General features: G+C 37.5%; 1 protein-coding gene across 1 annotated transcript in view; it reads left to right on the top strand.

The window, feature by feature from the left end:
• LOC114055541 (receptor-type tyrosine-protein phosphatase N2-like) overlaps positions 1 to 16,217 on the top strand; it is a 240,855-nt gene that overhangs the window by 208,476 nt on the left and 16,162 nt on the right. Inside the window, exons 10-11 of the mRNA XM_027879799.1 lie at positions 4,010 to 4,063; positions 6,097 to 6,161. Coding sequence (XP_027735600.1) covers positions 4,010 to 4,063; positions 6,097 to 6,161 — 119 coding nt within the window. The remainder of the gene's footprint in view (positions 1 to 4,009; positions 4,064 to 6,096; positions 6,162 to 16,217) is intronic.

Here is a 16,217-nt window from a genome sequence, read left to right as displayed (position 1 = left end):
CGCCAAGAAAGCGCTTCTTAGGGTGGCATTGTGTAAGGGTTAAATAGCCGTGTTGAAGAAGTGTTGTGCAATACTTTGAAAAAGAAAAATGATAACTAGATGAGAAAAGTAGTGGAACTGCCACTCTTTGTATTTAAAGCCAGTATGGGAATGAACCTGTTAAGATTTAATTGAATTCTGAGTGTTCATTTCACATGTATTCACAGTCCAGTGTAGGGGACTGTAATCATTTGCTACGTGCAGATTTTGTGCAATGAACTCATAGTACTGAATGCATAGTAAAATTCCACCTGAAAAGGAATTTTGGCATGCAAAATAGCTGGTCTATGAATCTCAGTTTTCTTGGTCATCTGATCTTTCTTTTTACTTTTTTTTTTCTTTTTTTTTTCTTTTTTTTTTCTTTTTTTGTAGTTTTTTTAATGACAAAAAACCTAATGCACTATTGCTACAATAATGTATTTGGAATTCATTTATACAATACGTGTTTTGCACCTGAAACTTTCTATTTAAAGTACAAACTCTGCTGGATTACAACAGCTGAGTCATAAAGCTCCCAGAACAAATGTCTGATAGTGCTACCATACTCTTAGTAGGGTAGTGCTAGGTGGGGGCTACTCTCATTTCTTTTAATCTTACCTATGTTTTTATGTGCATTCAGTGTGTTTGTATATATATATATGGATATGTGTGTATATTTATATATTCACATACATATATGAAATTAAGCATATACATAACCAACCCTCTATTTTTTATAATTCATCACCAAGAAAAATTGGATTCCCAAAATTACCTTGCCCAGAGTCTGTCTGTGGAAATATGGACCTTAAAATTTTTATTGAAGTAAATTTTCCTAGTCTCTTTGAAAACTGAAAGCTTACATTTCTCTTACTATGTATCAGACAGTGATTTAGATGATTTTGCATCTAGAAGATACATTAAACCTTGCTGAATAATCTATCATACTGTCATAATGTAGGTATAAATTGCCAATAAGAGATTATTCTATATATTTCACAAATCTATACAAAAGACAGTCCCTGAGAGGTGAGGCTACTATGGAAAACACTGGTCAGTTTTGAATGCTTCTGGAGTCCTAATTTCATTTTGAACAATAGACCAATCATTATTGCTCTGGACTAGCTTGTTAGTCATGCACTGATATGTGTCATTAAATATTTCTTGAGCCCAGAGGGAGCACATTTACACTTTAAAGAGGGACTGCTAAGCTAAAAGATAATTAGCATCACATGTGAGGGCTTTGCTTAAAATATATATCTATTATGCTATCACTTCTCGCTGTGTGCAATGGCATTTACTAACACTGCTCACTTTAAAAATGGACAAATTCTTATTTTGCCAGCTAATTAGCGGTTGCCAGTGTCATTTTTGTGATGTTGCAGCTAGTAATATGAGCCCAGTTGCATAGTCACAAAAGTGATCATTGGAAACTGTGACTCTGCTGCAGGGACAATGTGGGAAACCCCTTTTCTGAGCCTCTAACGACCTCTGACCTTTGCTTGCTGATGGTTTGCATGATGATTTCTTTTTCACTCAATGAGCCAAGGGTTGGTTTGTATTACTAATCATTCTTTCTAAGTTAATTCTTCCTGTATATGTATATATATATATAATATATATTTTCTTCAACATTCAAGAACTTTGCTTACTGATGAATTTTCAGCTCACTCTCATTAGCCAGAATTAAGAATGAAATGAGACGTTGCTGCATTTCTAAATATTTTCATAAACTATATATAGACAAAGCTCTGCACCAGCTGGATTTGAAACCCTTTGTTTTAATGTGTTTTCTGAAATGTGTGATAATGAAAATGTTTGAAACGCCTTCAATAAAACTGACAAACATAAGGTGTCTTTCCCTAACATGTGTCTCTGGCTGTCTGATTTACTGAGAGGTCTGATAGATTTAGATCAAGTTTGTCATTGAAATTATATTAGGACTTTGGTAGATGGCTAGTCACAACATGCAAATATCATATTAGTGGGACCATGCAAGGAACAAAGGAACCACACAAGCAGAAAGAGAAATGGTAAATACCCCTCTGTAGTGATTAGCTTTTATTTAATACTTTAAATGCAAAAACAACCCTTTGCTAATGCACATGATGGGGATGGGGGGAGGATGACCAGCTGCACATCAGGAAATGCAGGCTGACTGTATCACATGCCTGTACAGACATTCCAAATATAATTTATTGTACAATACAAGAATAAATATCAGGCTTTATATCATATAGAAGGAGCTGATCCTCAGATATGACCATCAAGAATTGAATGATTCATTCATGTGTAAAGTCTGCTGCAGCTTAAGTCACTGAAGTTTTGCTTGGTACTGCCTGTGTATATATGTATTTATGGACCTATAAATGGTCCATTTAACTTCCGAAGTCAAGTGCTCCTCAGTGACTTACCACTTATTTCATAGAACATTGTTCTACTGCATTAATTACTTACATCCAGGGAATATAAATAGAGACAGAATGTCTCTGCAAGTATGATTTACATAAGTAAGCAAGAGCATAAGAATTGTGAAAAGTTCCTGAATTCAAATGTTTAAAGGGATTCATTACAGTAACTTAATATTGTTTTCAAGATTAGTTAGAATATTAAATAACAAAAAGTAGAATGTGAAAACATGGTTTCGTGGGATATCACCAACACCTTCATAGCCTGTTTGGGTTGAGTTCCAGGTATCCAAACGCCCTGTCAGAAGTTTAGGCATCCTCAGGCTATACTGTAAGCAATGTTTAAAGATATATGCATGTTTTCACAGCACAGATGTTGGTGAATAGATGAACAGCCAAGAACTAAATGATTCAGTAGGTTAGTTATGCTTTAAAATTCATAATAACATCATAGCACTGTTGCCAAATTTCAGCAGCTCGGTTCAGTTTAGCCATCGGGATCCTGTGTGACACTTGCACTGAGATGGGGACCATTGGAGGGTCTGGGCACCCCTTGGAAGCTTCCCTATGAAGTGGTTTTATAGGAGACCTTCTAGCCCCAGTAAACTCAAAACACCTCATCAGATAATTTGAATGGAAGGCTTTGATTTCCTGAAGCAATGCTTTCCCATTTTAGTCTTTATTCATCTTTCCTTCTTAACATATGTGTGCATATTTTATGGGGTTTTGGGCCTGTAACATACTTGACATGCAAAATATATCCTAGAGCAAAAGAGAGGCCTTGGGATTTGGGGTTTTGTAAGGCAATTTAAATGGAATTAAACCAATTTTGTGGGCTCTGTTCTTAGACTGAGTATCTTGGTTTGCTTGAGCACTAGTTAATGCCTTCACTGAGTTTACGTATCAGCAGACCTACTCTATGACTGTACTTTTATTGACTGATTTCACATATATCCTCTTGCCACTGAAACGGTTTAACCAGGAAGCTGTTGAAGACAACAATATTTAAATATTAAATGTATAAGACTTTTGCAGTGGAACTAAAGCAGCAAAGCTTACTGATGGGTTTAGTTATTTTTACTACAATACATTACATTCTAGTATTTTTAAGAAACCTTTCAGGAGATTTGATATTTGCCTTTCTGGGAAGAACTGGTATTACAAATCGGCACACGTTGAACGAAGAGTACTGCAATAGCCATTTTTAATTTTGGATTCAGTTTGATGGCCCTTGATATTTCTTTGAGCAAGCTCATAAACTCAAAGTTTGCTTTAAAATTAAAGCATCTCAAGATAATCATAATTTTGGAGCTACATGAACCTTTTGAGAAAATAGCTCATTAATTTTGCCCAGACAACAGTAACAATGGGATGTTTTCTGGGATTTCTACAACAGCAAAGCAGAATTAAACTTTAAACCAGCTTATGTACCCAACAAGTTCTTGTTATATTAAGAAATTATCATCCTGAGTATTTCTTTAAAAACAGCAATATTTGCATTTTCTTATTGCTTATTTTTGACAGTTGGCTAAAGAAAAAGTTATAATGTGCTTAATTAATTTTTTGTGTCTGTTTTATTTCAGAAAAGTTAACAAGTGCTACAGGGGTCGCTCTTGTCCAGTAGTTGTTCATTGCAGGCAAGTACAATTTCTAAAATAGCTTTAGAGAGATCTGTATGTGTAAGAATTTAATATAGATATAAGTTAAGTGAGCAAGTTAAAGCTTTAGATTAATCACTAAACAGACAGTGAGATAGGCTGAAGGTATTAAGTGGATATTCAAGTGTATTTTAGTGCTAACTAATATTTTGGATCTGTTTTCATAAAAATTACGAAAATCATAAAATTATCTTTTCATATGATTTTGTAGATATTAAGCCATGACTTAACAATGTATGGTCACACTTTCCAGTATAAGTAGCGCTTCAGTTTCTTTTATCTTCAAAATTATAGAGGTTTTTTGCATTCCCTCCCAGTTTGGTCTTATTTTATTAACAGACAATTATGTTTTATTTCTTCTTTGCTTACCTTTAGAGATCATGGTAAGAGGGCAGTGTCAGGGAATGGAAACCTGCCTGAGCAATCCTTTAAGCACAGGTTATTTTTAGGCCTAACAATCTGATAGATGCACATGAAGGCTGTCAGGCAGCTCAGTGGAAAACTTTACCATAATGTTGGGTTTTGTCATTGGAGGTTCTATGGAGAACTCTACACTACTTATCAAAAATATCTTTGTAGATAACGAAGATAGAGAAACATCCTGCTAAAAGGCAGGATGTTTGCCATGTGGCACACCACTTTGGATGGTACTGAGGAGGGAAGGGACGTGTTTCTCACCTGGCTCAGCTGAGTCACCTTCCACTGGATGCAAGGAAGCCTCAGCAGAGGTGAATGCTCCAGAGAATGCTTCTTGGCATTGCCTTCAGGAAACCTGAGATAAATATCTGATGCAGAATGAAGAACCTTCCAAGTTTCGCATTCTTTCCTTACTACAGTGGATGGAAATATGTACCATCAACTCATCAGTTTTTATTTTTATTGGGCCTGATCACTGCCTTGTCTCTCATTATTCAGCTTAAGTAATAAGATTGTGTCTTTGTTCCCTTCATAGAGAAAAAAAAAACTTATTATCTCCTTTTCTCTAAACAGCAATCTAGCAACTGAAAGAAAAAGGCTTCTGTCTACAGAGACTTAACAAAAATTAAGTTTCATAGTCTGCCTGTAAACAGAATGCAATAATGTGCTTCCTGCTGTTCTATTATTTTTCCTTTTGTTAATTCTTGTGCACAAATTGAGCTATCGATAAAAATAATGGCTTAATTAATAAAACTACATACCAGTCTAATTGGTCACACACACCTTTGTAAAAATTTTGGGGAGGGAAGGAAAAAAAGCTTTTACTTAAAGTCTTAATTATGTTTGCTAACAGCAGCTCTAAAAGAGCATCACACTGACAATTACACGTTGCTCTCCGAAAGGGACACAAGCTGCATTCAGATTAGGGCACTTTCCCCCTCATGAGGTTTGATCTCACATCTCTGAGGAAGGGCTATTGATACATAAAAGTTAAAGCTGTTTCTTAGGAATTACATTATAATACTTTTTCTGGTCATTGCAATCAAGGAAGAATTAAAGGGAAAGGTAAAAATAAAAAAAAAAAAAAAAACCACTCGGGATGTATAGTGAGGAAAAAAGATTGCAAGTGCCTCCATAACCAAATATTTTAGTTCTTGAACAGCTCTCTGCATTCCCTATGACCACTGTGTTCAAATGCATTTTTGACTGTTCTCGTTAATATTCTGGTCTCACTTATTCTGTGATTCTTGATCTCTACTGACTATAAGGTCACTGAAGAGAAATGGTATCCTGGTTTAGGGTTAGTGACTTTTCCACTGTTGTTTAAAATGTTTTTCTTGCATAAACACAGCTTGACTTAACAAAAATCAAAGCAAAGGCCCATTCTCCATGTAGGGTAGTGGTTAATCTTCCACCACCAACTTGTGTTAATTGAGTTCAAGCTTTCTCTGTTCTCTCAGTACCCGACCTTAACCTCTCATTCTCTCCTCTTCCCCCATGTGTAACAGTATATAACATTAAGGGCAGGTACCTTCATGTTGAATCTAGATGCACATTGATAGGCTTTATTTTTCTTTTTCCTTTTCTGTTGGCAGCGATGGTGCAGGAAGAAGTGGAACCTACATTCTAATTGACATGGTTCTCAATAAAATGGCCAAAGGTGAGAATCGAAAGGCTTGTTACTTCCTCGGTACTGAAAAATGTGCTTGTGTTGCCATGACAACAGTGGGGGAGCAATAGTCACAGAAAATCTGGGAATAAATTAGAGGCAAATTGTACTCTTTCCTGAATGTTCTATAGTTTTATTTTCATAACAATTTTAAACAGCACACCCTAACGCAAATGCTTTGTGAATGAGCAAGTGTGTTTGTGCTGTTGAGAAGTGTTTAAATTTTTAAATTTATCATTTAAAATAGTACTACTGTTTTTAGAAGTAGAAGCCTTGGGTCTGTACAATTGTGGTTTAGAGGTTGCATGGGTTAGGCCCTGGGCTGGTCATGGCTTGCTCAGTCCCCTGTCACATCCCCAGCCACGGTGGTCAATTTTGATCACTTTGCTTTTTGTAGCTGCCCATTGCCACCAAAGGACCTAAAAATGCTGGTGCCACATAGGGCCTCATGTGCTACACAAATTTGTCTCTTAGAAGGAAAGACTGTAGTGAACAGGAACTGGGGACTGAAAATAAATCAGTTAATTCTCTGTTTCAAGTTCTGGCACTATCTGTTTGATATTGAACAATGTATTTAACTTTTCTATTTCTTAGTGGGCTTATCTGTGATATGTAATTTAATGAAGTGGGAAATCATCTGTCAACATAAGCATAAACTGTTATTTGTTTAAAATTAAGTGTATAGATCTCTAGAGATTGGGACCATTCCTTTATTTTTTCTTGATTGGTAAATGGTCCATGGAGGAAAGTACTTAAGATACCCTGAAATAATTTTTGGTAGGACTAAAGAAATTTTTAATACTGATGCTGTCTTCAAAAGGATGGAAAGTGAAAGCAGGCATGTAAACCTGACAAAAAATATACAAAAATAGTAATTCACCTTTACTGATTCTTAACCTGAATTTTTAAGCCACCTTGATCTGGCATTATGCACATCTGTGTATTTAATGAAAAAGTATTAGTTGTAAAAACATACTAATTTATATAGAGAAACAATAATATTTAGTTCTTTGAGTTCTAGGCACTTTACAGTTGTTGTTGAAAATCTTCTAACACAGACATATTTTTATATGTAGTTTAAAAATACACTCCACGCTTTGCAGTCATCTGCTGTTGCATCCTGAATATTCCAGTCCTCTGGGACATGGTGGCATCCTGTCCCTTTAGAAAGGGGATTTTAGCATTTTTTTCCTCTCTGGTTTCTGTTAACATGTCTCGTCAAACATGGACTGAATTTTCTGCCTGTGAGCATCATGTGGAACTTGCTGCTGATGCTAAAAGAAGTTGTATGTTTGCCTTCTCCTTTGCACTGCACTGAAAATAAATTTTTCAGTGGGATGAGATTAGTTTTTCTTGCTTGTTGGAAAATAGGTTTTTGGTTTGCGAAGGAATATGAAGATATTTCCAATGCTTGTTACGTGCCATGTGACAACCTAGACTTTAAAAATAGAAGCAATGGTACATCGTAAAATTAATTTGTTAAGTGTTTTTGCAGCTCATTCCAACCATCAGCAGTGAGGAGCCATAGTGAAAAATATATTTAAAGTATATGCAATTTATTGGCGTAAAGAAGTAAATGAGAAGTATTTTCTAGCTCGGGGCTTTCAGCCACTTAAGGGAGGGTTGACTTTGTTGTAAAAGCACTGAAGAATGCCATTTATTGACTCCATTGTACCATGTAATGTCAAATTCCATTTTAAGTGTGGGCTTAGCGCCTCACAATACCAGACAAGTCATGTGAAACTGGCCAGAGAAAGGCGTCACAGGGCTTTTTGGAGATCGGTCACCCCCATTTTGTTCTTGACCTGCTCCCCTCTGCCCGTGGGGGTGTGCGACGCGAAATCCCCTGACCTGGTGCTTTGGCTGGAGTTTAAATGAAAGATCAAAGGGCAGAGCGGGCATCTCAGCCCTGCTGAGGTGGGCCTTTCCCAGGCTGTCACACTGTGCGGCCGCCAAAGGTTTTGTTCGGGCGGGAGCCGCGGCCCAGCCTGTGCGGCCGGGGCCCTCTTTGTCTGGCCTGAGAAGCTGGAGGCCCAGGTTGAGGATCCAATGTTCATCAAATGATCAAAGGCCTGAAGCCCTGGACATGAAATCTTTCTTTCCATTTCCTTTTCTTAGAGAATGAATTGCACGAGTGGCAAAGAATGCCCTTTCCAAAGCTTTTATGTGCAGTGCGAGGGCTAACTTCAGAGTCCTTCAGCGCTGAACATAAAAATGTAAGTGCACTTTCAATCTGGGCCCAGCTGCAGGGCCAGCATCGAGGAACCCTTCTTTCAAAAAGGCTTTTAAGGATTAAGGCCTTCAGTCTTACAAAAAAAAAAAAAAAAAAAAAAAAAAAAAAAAAAAAGAAAAAAAAACCACCACACCAAGAAAACCCCTACACTACGGACTTTTAAGAATAAACTTAGAATAATTTGAGTTTCTTGTTCCACTGTCTGGTTTATTAGAAAGTAGACAATAATGCATTTTTAAATCAAAGTAAATAGAGGAGTACTTAGTTTCAGCAGTGGGAAAGTAGAAAGCAATCAATAAATGCCTTGGCTCTTTAGTGGGGTCTTTAATAGGGTAGGTTGGGAAAAGGAGCTCCTTTTTCATGTAATGATTTACTTCCCTGCATTCTCTTAGACAGTTAACTGTAAATGCCTTTGTCATTTACAATTTCTTCTACTGCTCATTGAATTAGTTCTAACACTCTGTTGAACACATAAATTCATATCTTCTACTACCTTTCTTGTTGCCATCCCTTATATTATTTTAGATGCTGAAAGCAACTATCAAGCCAACCCCTTAAAGGAAGGGAATTTTAAGGAACAAAATTTTAAGAAAGCAAAGCATCTTGTTCTAGGGCACTTGCAGGACAGTAAAAGTTGGTGCAGTTGGCAGAAATGCCCCCGTGGTATATTTAGGGGGGATTGAGCTGAAGGGAGGACATGCAGGAGCTCACAGGAGCACTGGGACAGATTTCCCGTAGGGGCAGGTTCTTAATGAATTTCACTTCCCTTGGTGCAGTAAACGCAATGACTGCACCTGTGCACTAACTCCAAACAGCCACATTAAATAATCTTCTTAGATACTGGAACAGTCACAGATCAGTGATATCTATCCAGTGCTACCATTCCTGTGTGTCGTGTCAGCAGAAAATTTTAAAGGCAAAATGTATCCTTCTGTTCAGTTGTGCCAGTAATTAATGCTGCTATTTATCATGTGGTTTATTGCTATCATTTTTTTTCTTCCTAGATTCATTCATGTGCTGTTGCTTAGAAAGTTTGGACACTTGATCCTTGAGGTCCCATTCCAACCTGGTGTTCTATGATTCTTTGATTCTGTGATATGCAGAGTAGTTACAAGACCCTGGTCCTAAACCCCTCAAAGTAATAACAAAAACTAAACAGTATTGAATCTGACCTTACCATAACATATTTAAATACTATTTACCATGTTTTAAGTATGATATCTATTTAACTATGATAGCTACGTGTACATGGCTACAGTTTTAAGACAGTTAACAAATCATCTCTCACTTCCATGACAGAGTGCTTAGTACAAGCTTTGGGTTCGAATTAGAAGCTGAGAAGTGACTTAGTTCAACCCATGTGCACTTTCATGATTTAAATAAATATAGAAAATGATAATGATTTGTTTCTGTAGATAACAATGCATACTGGATTTTTGATAAAGACTGTTTTTCTGAGGCTGATTTCTGCTGAGAATTTCAACGTTCTTGATGTATTTACAAGTTTTATCCTTTGGTACTAGAGAAGATAAGCTGATTTAGATTTAGTCTACTTGATATTCCTTCCTCACCCGAAACTCACAGTAACTCTGAGCTGATCAGATTTTTTTTTTCTTTTTGTGTGATCTTGAGAAAAGTTGAGAATTTTCTCATTTCATGTCTTTCCCGCAGGCTTATTGTAGTGACTAAAAGTGTGATATATTGCAAGACATTTTTATTGAGTGTTTCTGGCACCAAAAAAAAAAAAAAAAAAAAAAAAAAAAAAAAAAGAGGAAAAAAAAAGGAAAATAGGAGCTTATGAGTCTTCCCACTTTCATTTTTCTGAACTGAGAGGCTTGGATAGTGTAGATAATAGTTTGATTTTTAGATATTAATCCAGCCAGCAGCTGCTTAGAGTTTGCTGACCATCCATTTTCTTGTGTTTGAACTAGCTGGAACAAGATGAGTCAAAGGAAAGGCAAATATGAATTTTAAAATCCTTTTAAAGTATTGATTTCCAAATTCTAAAACCCAGCAAAAAGATTCGATTTAGCAAAGCTGAACCCACGGTTTATTCTCTTGCATTCAAAAGCTTGGATTATAATTGATGAGCACACACACTCTGGCCTGGGCTGGCTGTTGAGGTTATCTCCCCAAGTCCTTTCCTTGCCCCTGCTACCCTATTGTCTGAGGGTCTTGTGAGTCAGCTCCTGAGCAGATGCAGTTTATACCGTGACATTTTAAGGCAAAACAATAGATTCCTTAATTCGCCTTCTGACTCATCGCGATCAAATGATTTGGGCTAATCTGAACCCTTGCTGAGGTTTTGCTTATCTGCTGTGTGGATTTAACAATCATAATGAAGTTGTGGGGTTAGCTCCTCTCTGAAAGGATCCTGTGAAAGGAAATGCTTGCCCATACTCGTGTTAAAATGGATTCAGTCTGCTTATTTTCGAGTCCTTATGCAAAGTCTGAGAAAATTCTATTGTTCAGTCGTGCTGACACAACTCTGGAGCTGACTGTTTCTGACATGCTTTTGGTGAACGCGGGAATATTTTTTCAGCCTAGGATCCAACTTCCCCTAGGAAAATAAAATTTAACATACTACGTGTCATACAGTGGTTAAGAGAATATATGGTGTAAAAGGAGATCACTTTTTTAAAAGGTGTCTAATGCTAAGAGGACAAAAAGTGGGATTAGAAATAAGTGGTGTTCTGGATAAAAATTTACAACAGAAAAATTCAGGCTAATTTATTTTATGTTCTAAGTTTGAATTAGTCCCATTGCTGGTGTTAGAGATTTGGGTGAGATAGATTATTATGTCTAGGAACACAGAAAAGTAATGCAGACCAATGGAGCCAAAAAACTGGGGTTGGCTTTGTGTACCATTGTGCTGTCCACAAGACTGCCTCAGTTCTCAGCAGCAATAATACCAACCACGTAAATCTGAAATGTTGCTATTTCAATTTCCGAAGGAAGTTCCCAGTGTCCATGTAAACATATCATATGTTGTAAGGCCAGTTTTTCAAATGAGCTGCATTTATGTATTGTAACTTTTATGTAATGAGTTACCCTGGTAACACAATTAGGCAAATAGTGCTCATTCTTACAGCCTTTCCCAGCAGATAATTAATCACAATGAGAGCTGGGCCCCCAGCTACATGCAGAAGTGTATATAGGGAATGTATAGGATGGTTTTTTATGGTCCAGCCTGAGATGCTCAGCAAACTCTCAGTATTTAGAAAAAGCTGTTTAGAACAGTGTTTATTTCCTTTGAAAAACACATTTTGGCATACAAGACTTTAAAGCTTTAGGCACGTTATTGACTGTATAGAGTCACTGATTAACAGTTTATAAAAGGAAGATAAAAATGTAGCATATTCTACAAGCTTCTGTTGTGAAATGAATTAGTGACCACGGGGAAGGTGTTGTTGGTTGATATTTTCTAGTGAATCTTGTGTGGTCTACATTTTTTGGTAGTTTCCTTTATGAGATATAGAGATTTCAAACAAAAAGCAAACAAGTCATGGATGTGATTTCTTTGACTTTTTTTTTTCTTTTTGTTTATATAGTTTAGTGGTCAGGGATTACCCTTAAAGAGCCATATTTCTTGAATTGTTTGCTGTTCTGAGGATTTTACTGGAAAAGAATTGGGAGTAGGAAAGTATGGTAGAAGGCAATCCTAATTATCCAGAGTCTGGGGCAAATGAATTGTGAAGAAAGACTGATCAGACATGGGCTATTCCTTGGGAAAGGGAGCACGAAGGGGGGTCCCCATAGAGCATTAGAAGACCCTGAAAGAAACGTAGTGATGTCAGTAAGCAGCTTGAGATAGTGACTAATTTGAAAATAAGGGGTCATTGACTGAAACTAAGGAGGAGACAAGCAGATAAGGAATTTGGGCGGCATTTTTTCACACAATGGGTAGGTTAGAATTTGGAAAAATGAAAAAACTGGCCACAGAAGTACCGTGCCACTGGTATGAGAAGCAGCTGAGTAAAAGTTTGGAAGAGGAGGTTTACGAACAGAGTGAAGAATTGTTTCGTTTTCGGTAGCTAATCTTATGCAGCAAAGAAGTGTTCAAGTGACTGGATGGTAGTATTCTTCCTGTAAGGGTACAATGTATAGTGCCTCTCTAAAGTGTAGTTATCCCACAACTTCTATAGCTTCTATTAGTCCTTTTTAAGGATAAACTCTGTTAAAGAATGAATCCATAATAATTGCACCTTTTATTCAGGTCACTCCATGTACTGTCTTGTGAAAGCATTACCACCTACATGCAATGTGAAATGGAAGTATTGTAAATCATAGTTCTTACAATATAATAGTTTCATGTGGGCGAGCTACCTCTGTGTCCCCTGGAAAGAAAATTCATATTTTCCAAAGGGGACTCTTAAGATTTTTTAAGGCCAACTGAGGCGTGTTTTCAGAAGTGTAGTTTTTGCAATGAGCATCTAAACTTCGTTCGTGTTCAATTTAGCACACGGAGATCGACTGCTTCTCAGGTAACTTGTCAATAGCTTCTGGAAGAGATACTAAGAGAAGGAAATTGTGTAAAACTCTGTAGGTACTGATCCTGGGAAGCACCTATTAGCAGGCAGTAGCAGCACATTCACAATTCTTGCTACACTGTGCTTTGTATGTGCTTTGTGTGTGTCTGCACGTGCATGTATAAGCTGAATTTAGATGTGTGCACGGGTATTTTCTAGTGTGACCGTAGGTGATTATGGGATATTTTAGCCCATACAGAACATAAATCATTAACTTCCTTTCTTGCATGTAGTAATTTAGGCATATTCATTTTACTTTCAACTTCAGGGGAGGGTGGAGGAAATCTAGATTTAAAAGAGAAACAGTTCCTATATGGTACAGAATGTGATGTGACAATTCTTATGCACAGTTGAAGTGAGGAAGGATTTGTGCTCAATTAGCATCCATTTGCATTCAGTTACAGTGAGTGGTTTCTGCATGTTTTTTCTGCATTGACAAAGGATATTAGTTTAAAAGCTGACATGTCAGCAGTGAATTCTATCCTTGCAAGACTGTTAAAATCAGTATAAAGCTTAGAAGCATTATTTTCCTATAGCATTTTTTAAGACATTAGACTGTTCCTAAGTGTTCCATCTTCAGTGTCACCTTCCTTTGGGTTGTGTACTGACAAAGCCATATCACATTTAAGCATTTATAAAATGCAGTCTTTGAGTATTAATGTAAAATGTGTAAACAATAACACGTTATGTAATGTATAGTCTGTGTGGATATGACTGTCACAAGAATTATAATTATTTCACTTTTATTACCATAAGTACTCCCTTCTCCACTTACATGCTTGCTTTGCCCATTGGGTTCTTTTGTTGAAGTTGTTTCAGTTTTGGGTTTTTAATTAAGGTAGTGAAATTTTAATTTTGTTAGGTGTATATAACTATTTATGTATTTTGTCTGACATTACAGACAGTTCACAGATTTAGGTATATGTTGGGTCCATCCCTAATCACACACACACATATGCACACAGATCTTGTTCATCTCAGAGACAGAATAAGCTTTTTATGAAAACGCCAGCCTCAGTACGTTTATCTTTTTTGTTCTCTTTAAAAGTGTGTCCCTCACTAGGTTTTTGCTGACTCTTTTCTCTTTCCATGAAAAGCCTCAAATGATCCTTCTGGCCAATAGCAGAACTCCATCAGTTACAACAACAGACATCTGGATAACTACAAATGAAAATTGCTTTCATTTTTGCAGTTTCTAGCTGATGGTCAGCTCCCTTTTTTAATCTCTAATATTTACAAGTGTTTTTATTTAATGGGCACTTACATAATGCAAGTTGAAGGAAGAAAATACTCTCGTTTCTTGCAGCAGAGCACTGTGCAAACAGCAGTTGCTCATACAATACATTTTTCACTTCCATGGCCTTCACTACACTGTACTGCAGCTGGCTTGTCTTTTCATTGTGGTTCCACATTGCTTTTCTTTTGTCATTTCCCTCAACATTGCCAAATGAGGAGGTCAGGAAAATGGGGGAGGCTACGGACACAAAACACAGACCTCAAGCACAGTTAGATTTGGCAGATTCTAGCACTTGTGAACCCAAAAGTGCAGAACAGAAACTCAGCTCCTTTCAAGCCAGGTTCATTCCAGTTAACTTTAGCCACATGAAACATCTAGTGTTAAGCATCTCACCTAACCTAGTTGTGTAGGTCTCCTCAGTCATCAGTGAGAACGATACACACCTCTGGAGGATAATTCTCAGGCAAATGAATTGCCATCACAGCTTACCCTCTCTCTCTCTTAGCTGTTGGGAGAGGAGATGACTAACTCCAATTCGAACTTCAAGGATGGCTGGAGTAGATGAGATGAGGTTGGGCCTTTGAGACTAAGCTAGTTAGTAAATATTACCGGTTTGCCATTAAAACTAATGGTCAGTGAAGAAGTGGTGTTACACTCCCCCTAGTTATGACCCTTTTCTCTTTAATCAGATTGAGTTTGCCCCTCATATGGTGTGATTAAATGTTTTGCTGCAACATTAAGTACTCAATGGGGCAACACTTGCTGGAGCAGCTACACGAGCCATCCTTTAGAATTTGTCAGCAGGAAGCTGGAGGCATCCAGGGCTTTAGGAGCATGGCAGATCTATAGCATATCTGTGCTACGTCCAGCTACATTAGACATTGGAAACAGCAAAGCTGTGACAGTGTAATAGTCCGTGAGTGGTGATTTACCCTCCTTACTCCCCAGAGAGCCCACTTCTGTTCCTATACGTTATTGCAGACAGCAGTATAGATGGCTGTGCTTGCGTATCAGGCTCCTGACAGACCCGGATCTAGTCACTGCCTGTCCTTGGGTCTCCAAAGTTCACTGTTTACCTCCTTCCTATGGCAAAGCTGAATGCAGAAAAGGGACACAAAATGCAGTACTAAACCCAGGAAAGCCTATTTGTCAGAATCTTCCCAAAGGGAGGGAAGAAAGGCAGCACAAAGCCGCTGTGCACAAGTGTGCTTTGACCATGACGCATCACTTTTAGGCGTGAGTCATGCAGTCATCACCCAAACATGAAAAACACTTGTTTTCTTCCTAAACACAGACACACTGTGATGAGACAGCTCAGCGTCCTCACTGACACTGTATTTTTTCCCCTTAGTTTCTTTCTCAAGTGTATTTTTGCTGTTTCACAATATCACAAGTGAATCTTCCAGGGCGCTCCCAACTGCCTGTGAACACCGAGCTGTGTGTGATCTGAGGCTACACGCTGACGAGCAGCAGCATCCTGAAAATATTAATTGGGTCTTTTTCAGCTTCCAGCAACAGCAGTGTAAAGGACTGTATTAGTGATTCTTCCTTCAAGATTCTAACAAGCCAGTTTTTAATCTGACCTAACAAGTCCCTTTACCCTTCAAGGCCTAATTCAAAACCTATACAATTATAAAATTATATACAATCTATACAAATATAAAAAGATGCATTAAGCAGGTAATATCTGATTAGAATGAAGCTGAATACTTATTGCTACAAAAAGAAAGGCGTTTGACAGGTCATTTCTGTATTCCCCTTAGTATTCCATTTTTTTCTGTTGGGAAAAATGCTTATTCCCTCACAGATCATCATAATTTCCTTAAGGAGAAATAGTAAAAGTGCTAATAACCCTCCCTTTACAACCATCAGCGTGACTCCTATATCATATATTCAACTTTGTGATCACTTCATGATCAAGGGAACAGAAAGAGGGCTGAGAAAGGTGTGAAAGGGTATTGGGAAAAAAATAGACTATCTATCTAGGTCCTCACCTCTCCAGTGTCCAAGCACCTTGTAATCATTAATGGATTTGCTTTCATAACAAC

This window comes from Empidonax traillii, unplaced genomic scaffold, assembly GCF_003031625.1.
Source record: "Empidonax traillii isolate 1590-97213 ecotype Southwest subspecies unplaced genomic scaffold, ASM303162v1 scaffold58:size1836614, whole genome shotgun sequence".
Taxonomy (NCBI): Eukaryota; Metazoa; Chordata; class Aves; order Passeriformes; family Tyrannidae; genus Empidonax; species Empidonax traillii.
Note: the sequence above shows the minus strand (reverse complement) of the source record. Positions and strands in the feature narration are given on the sequence as shown.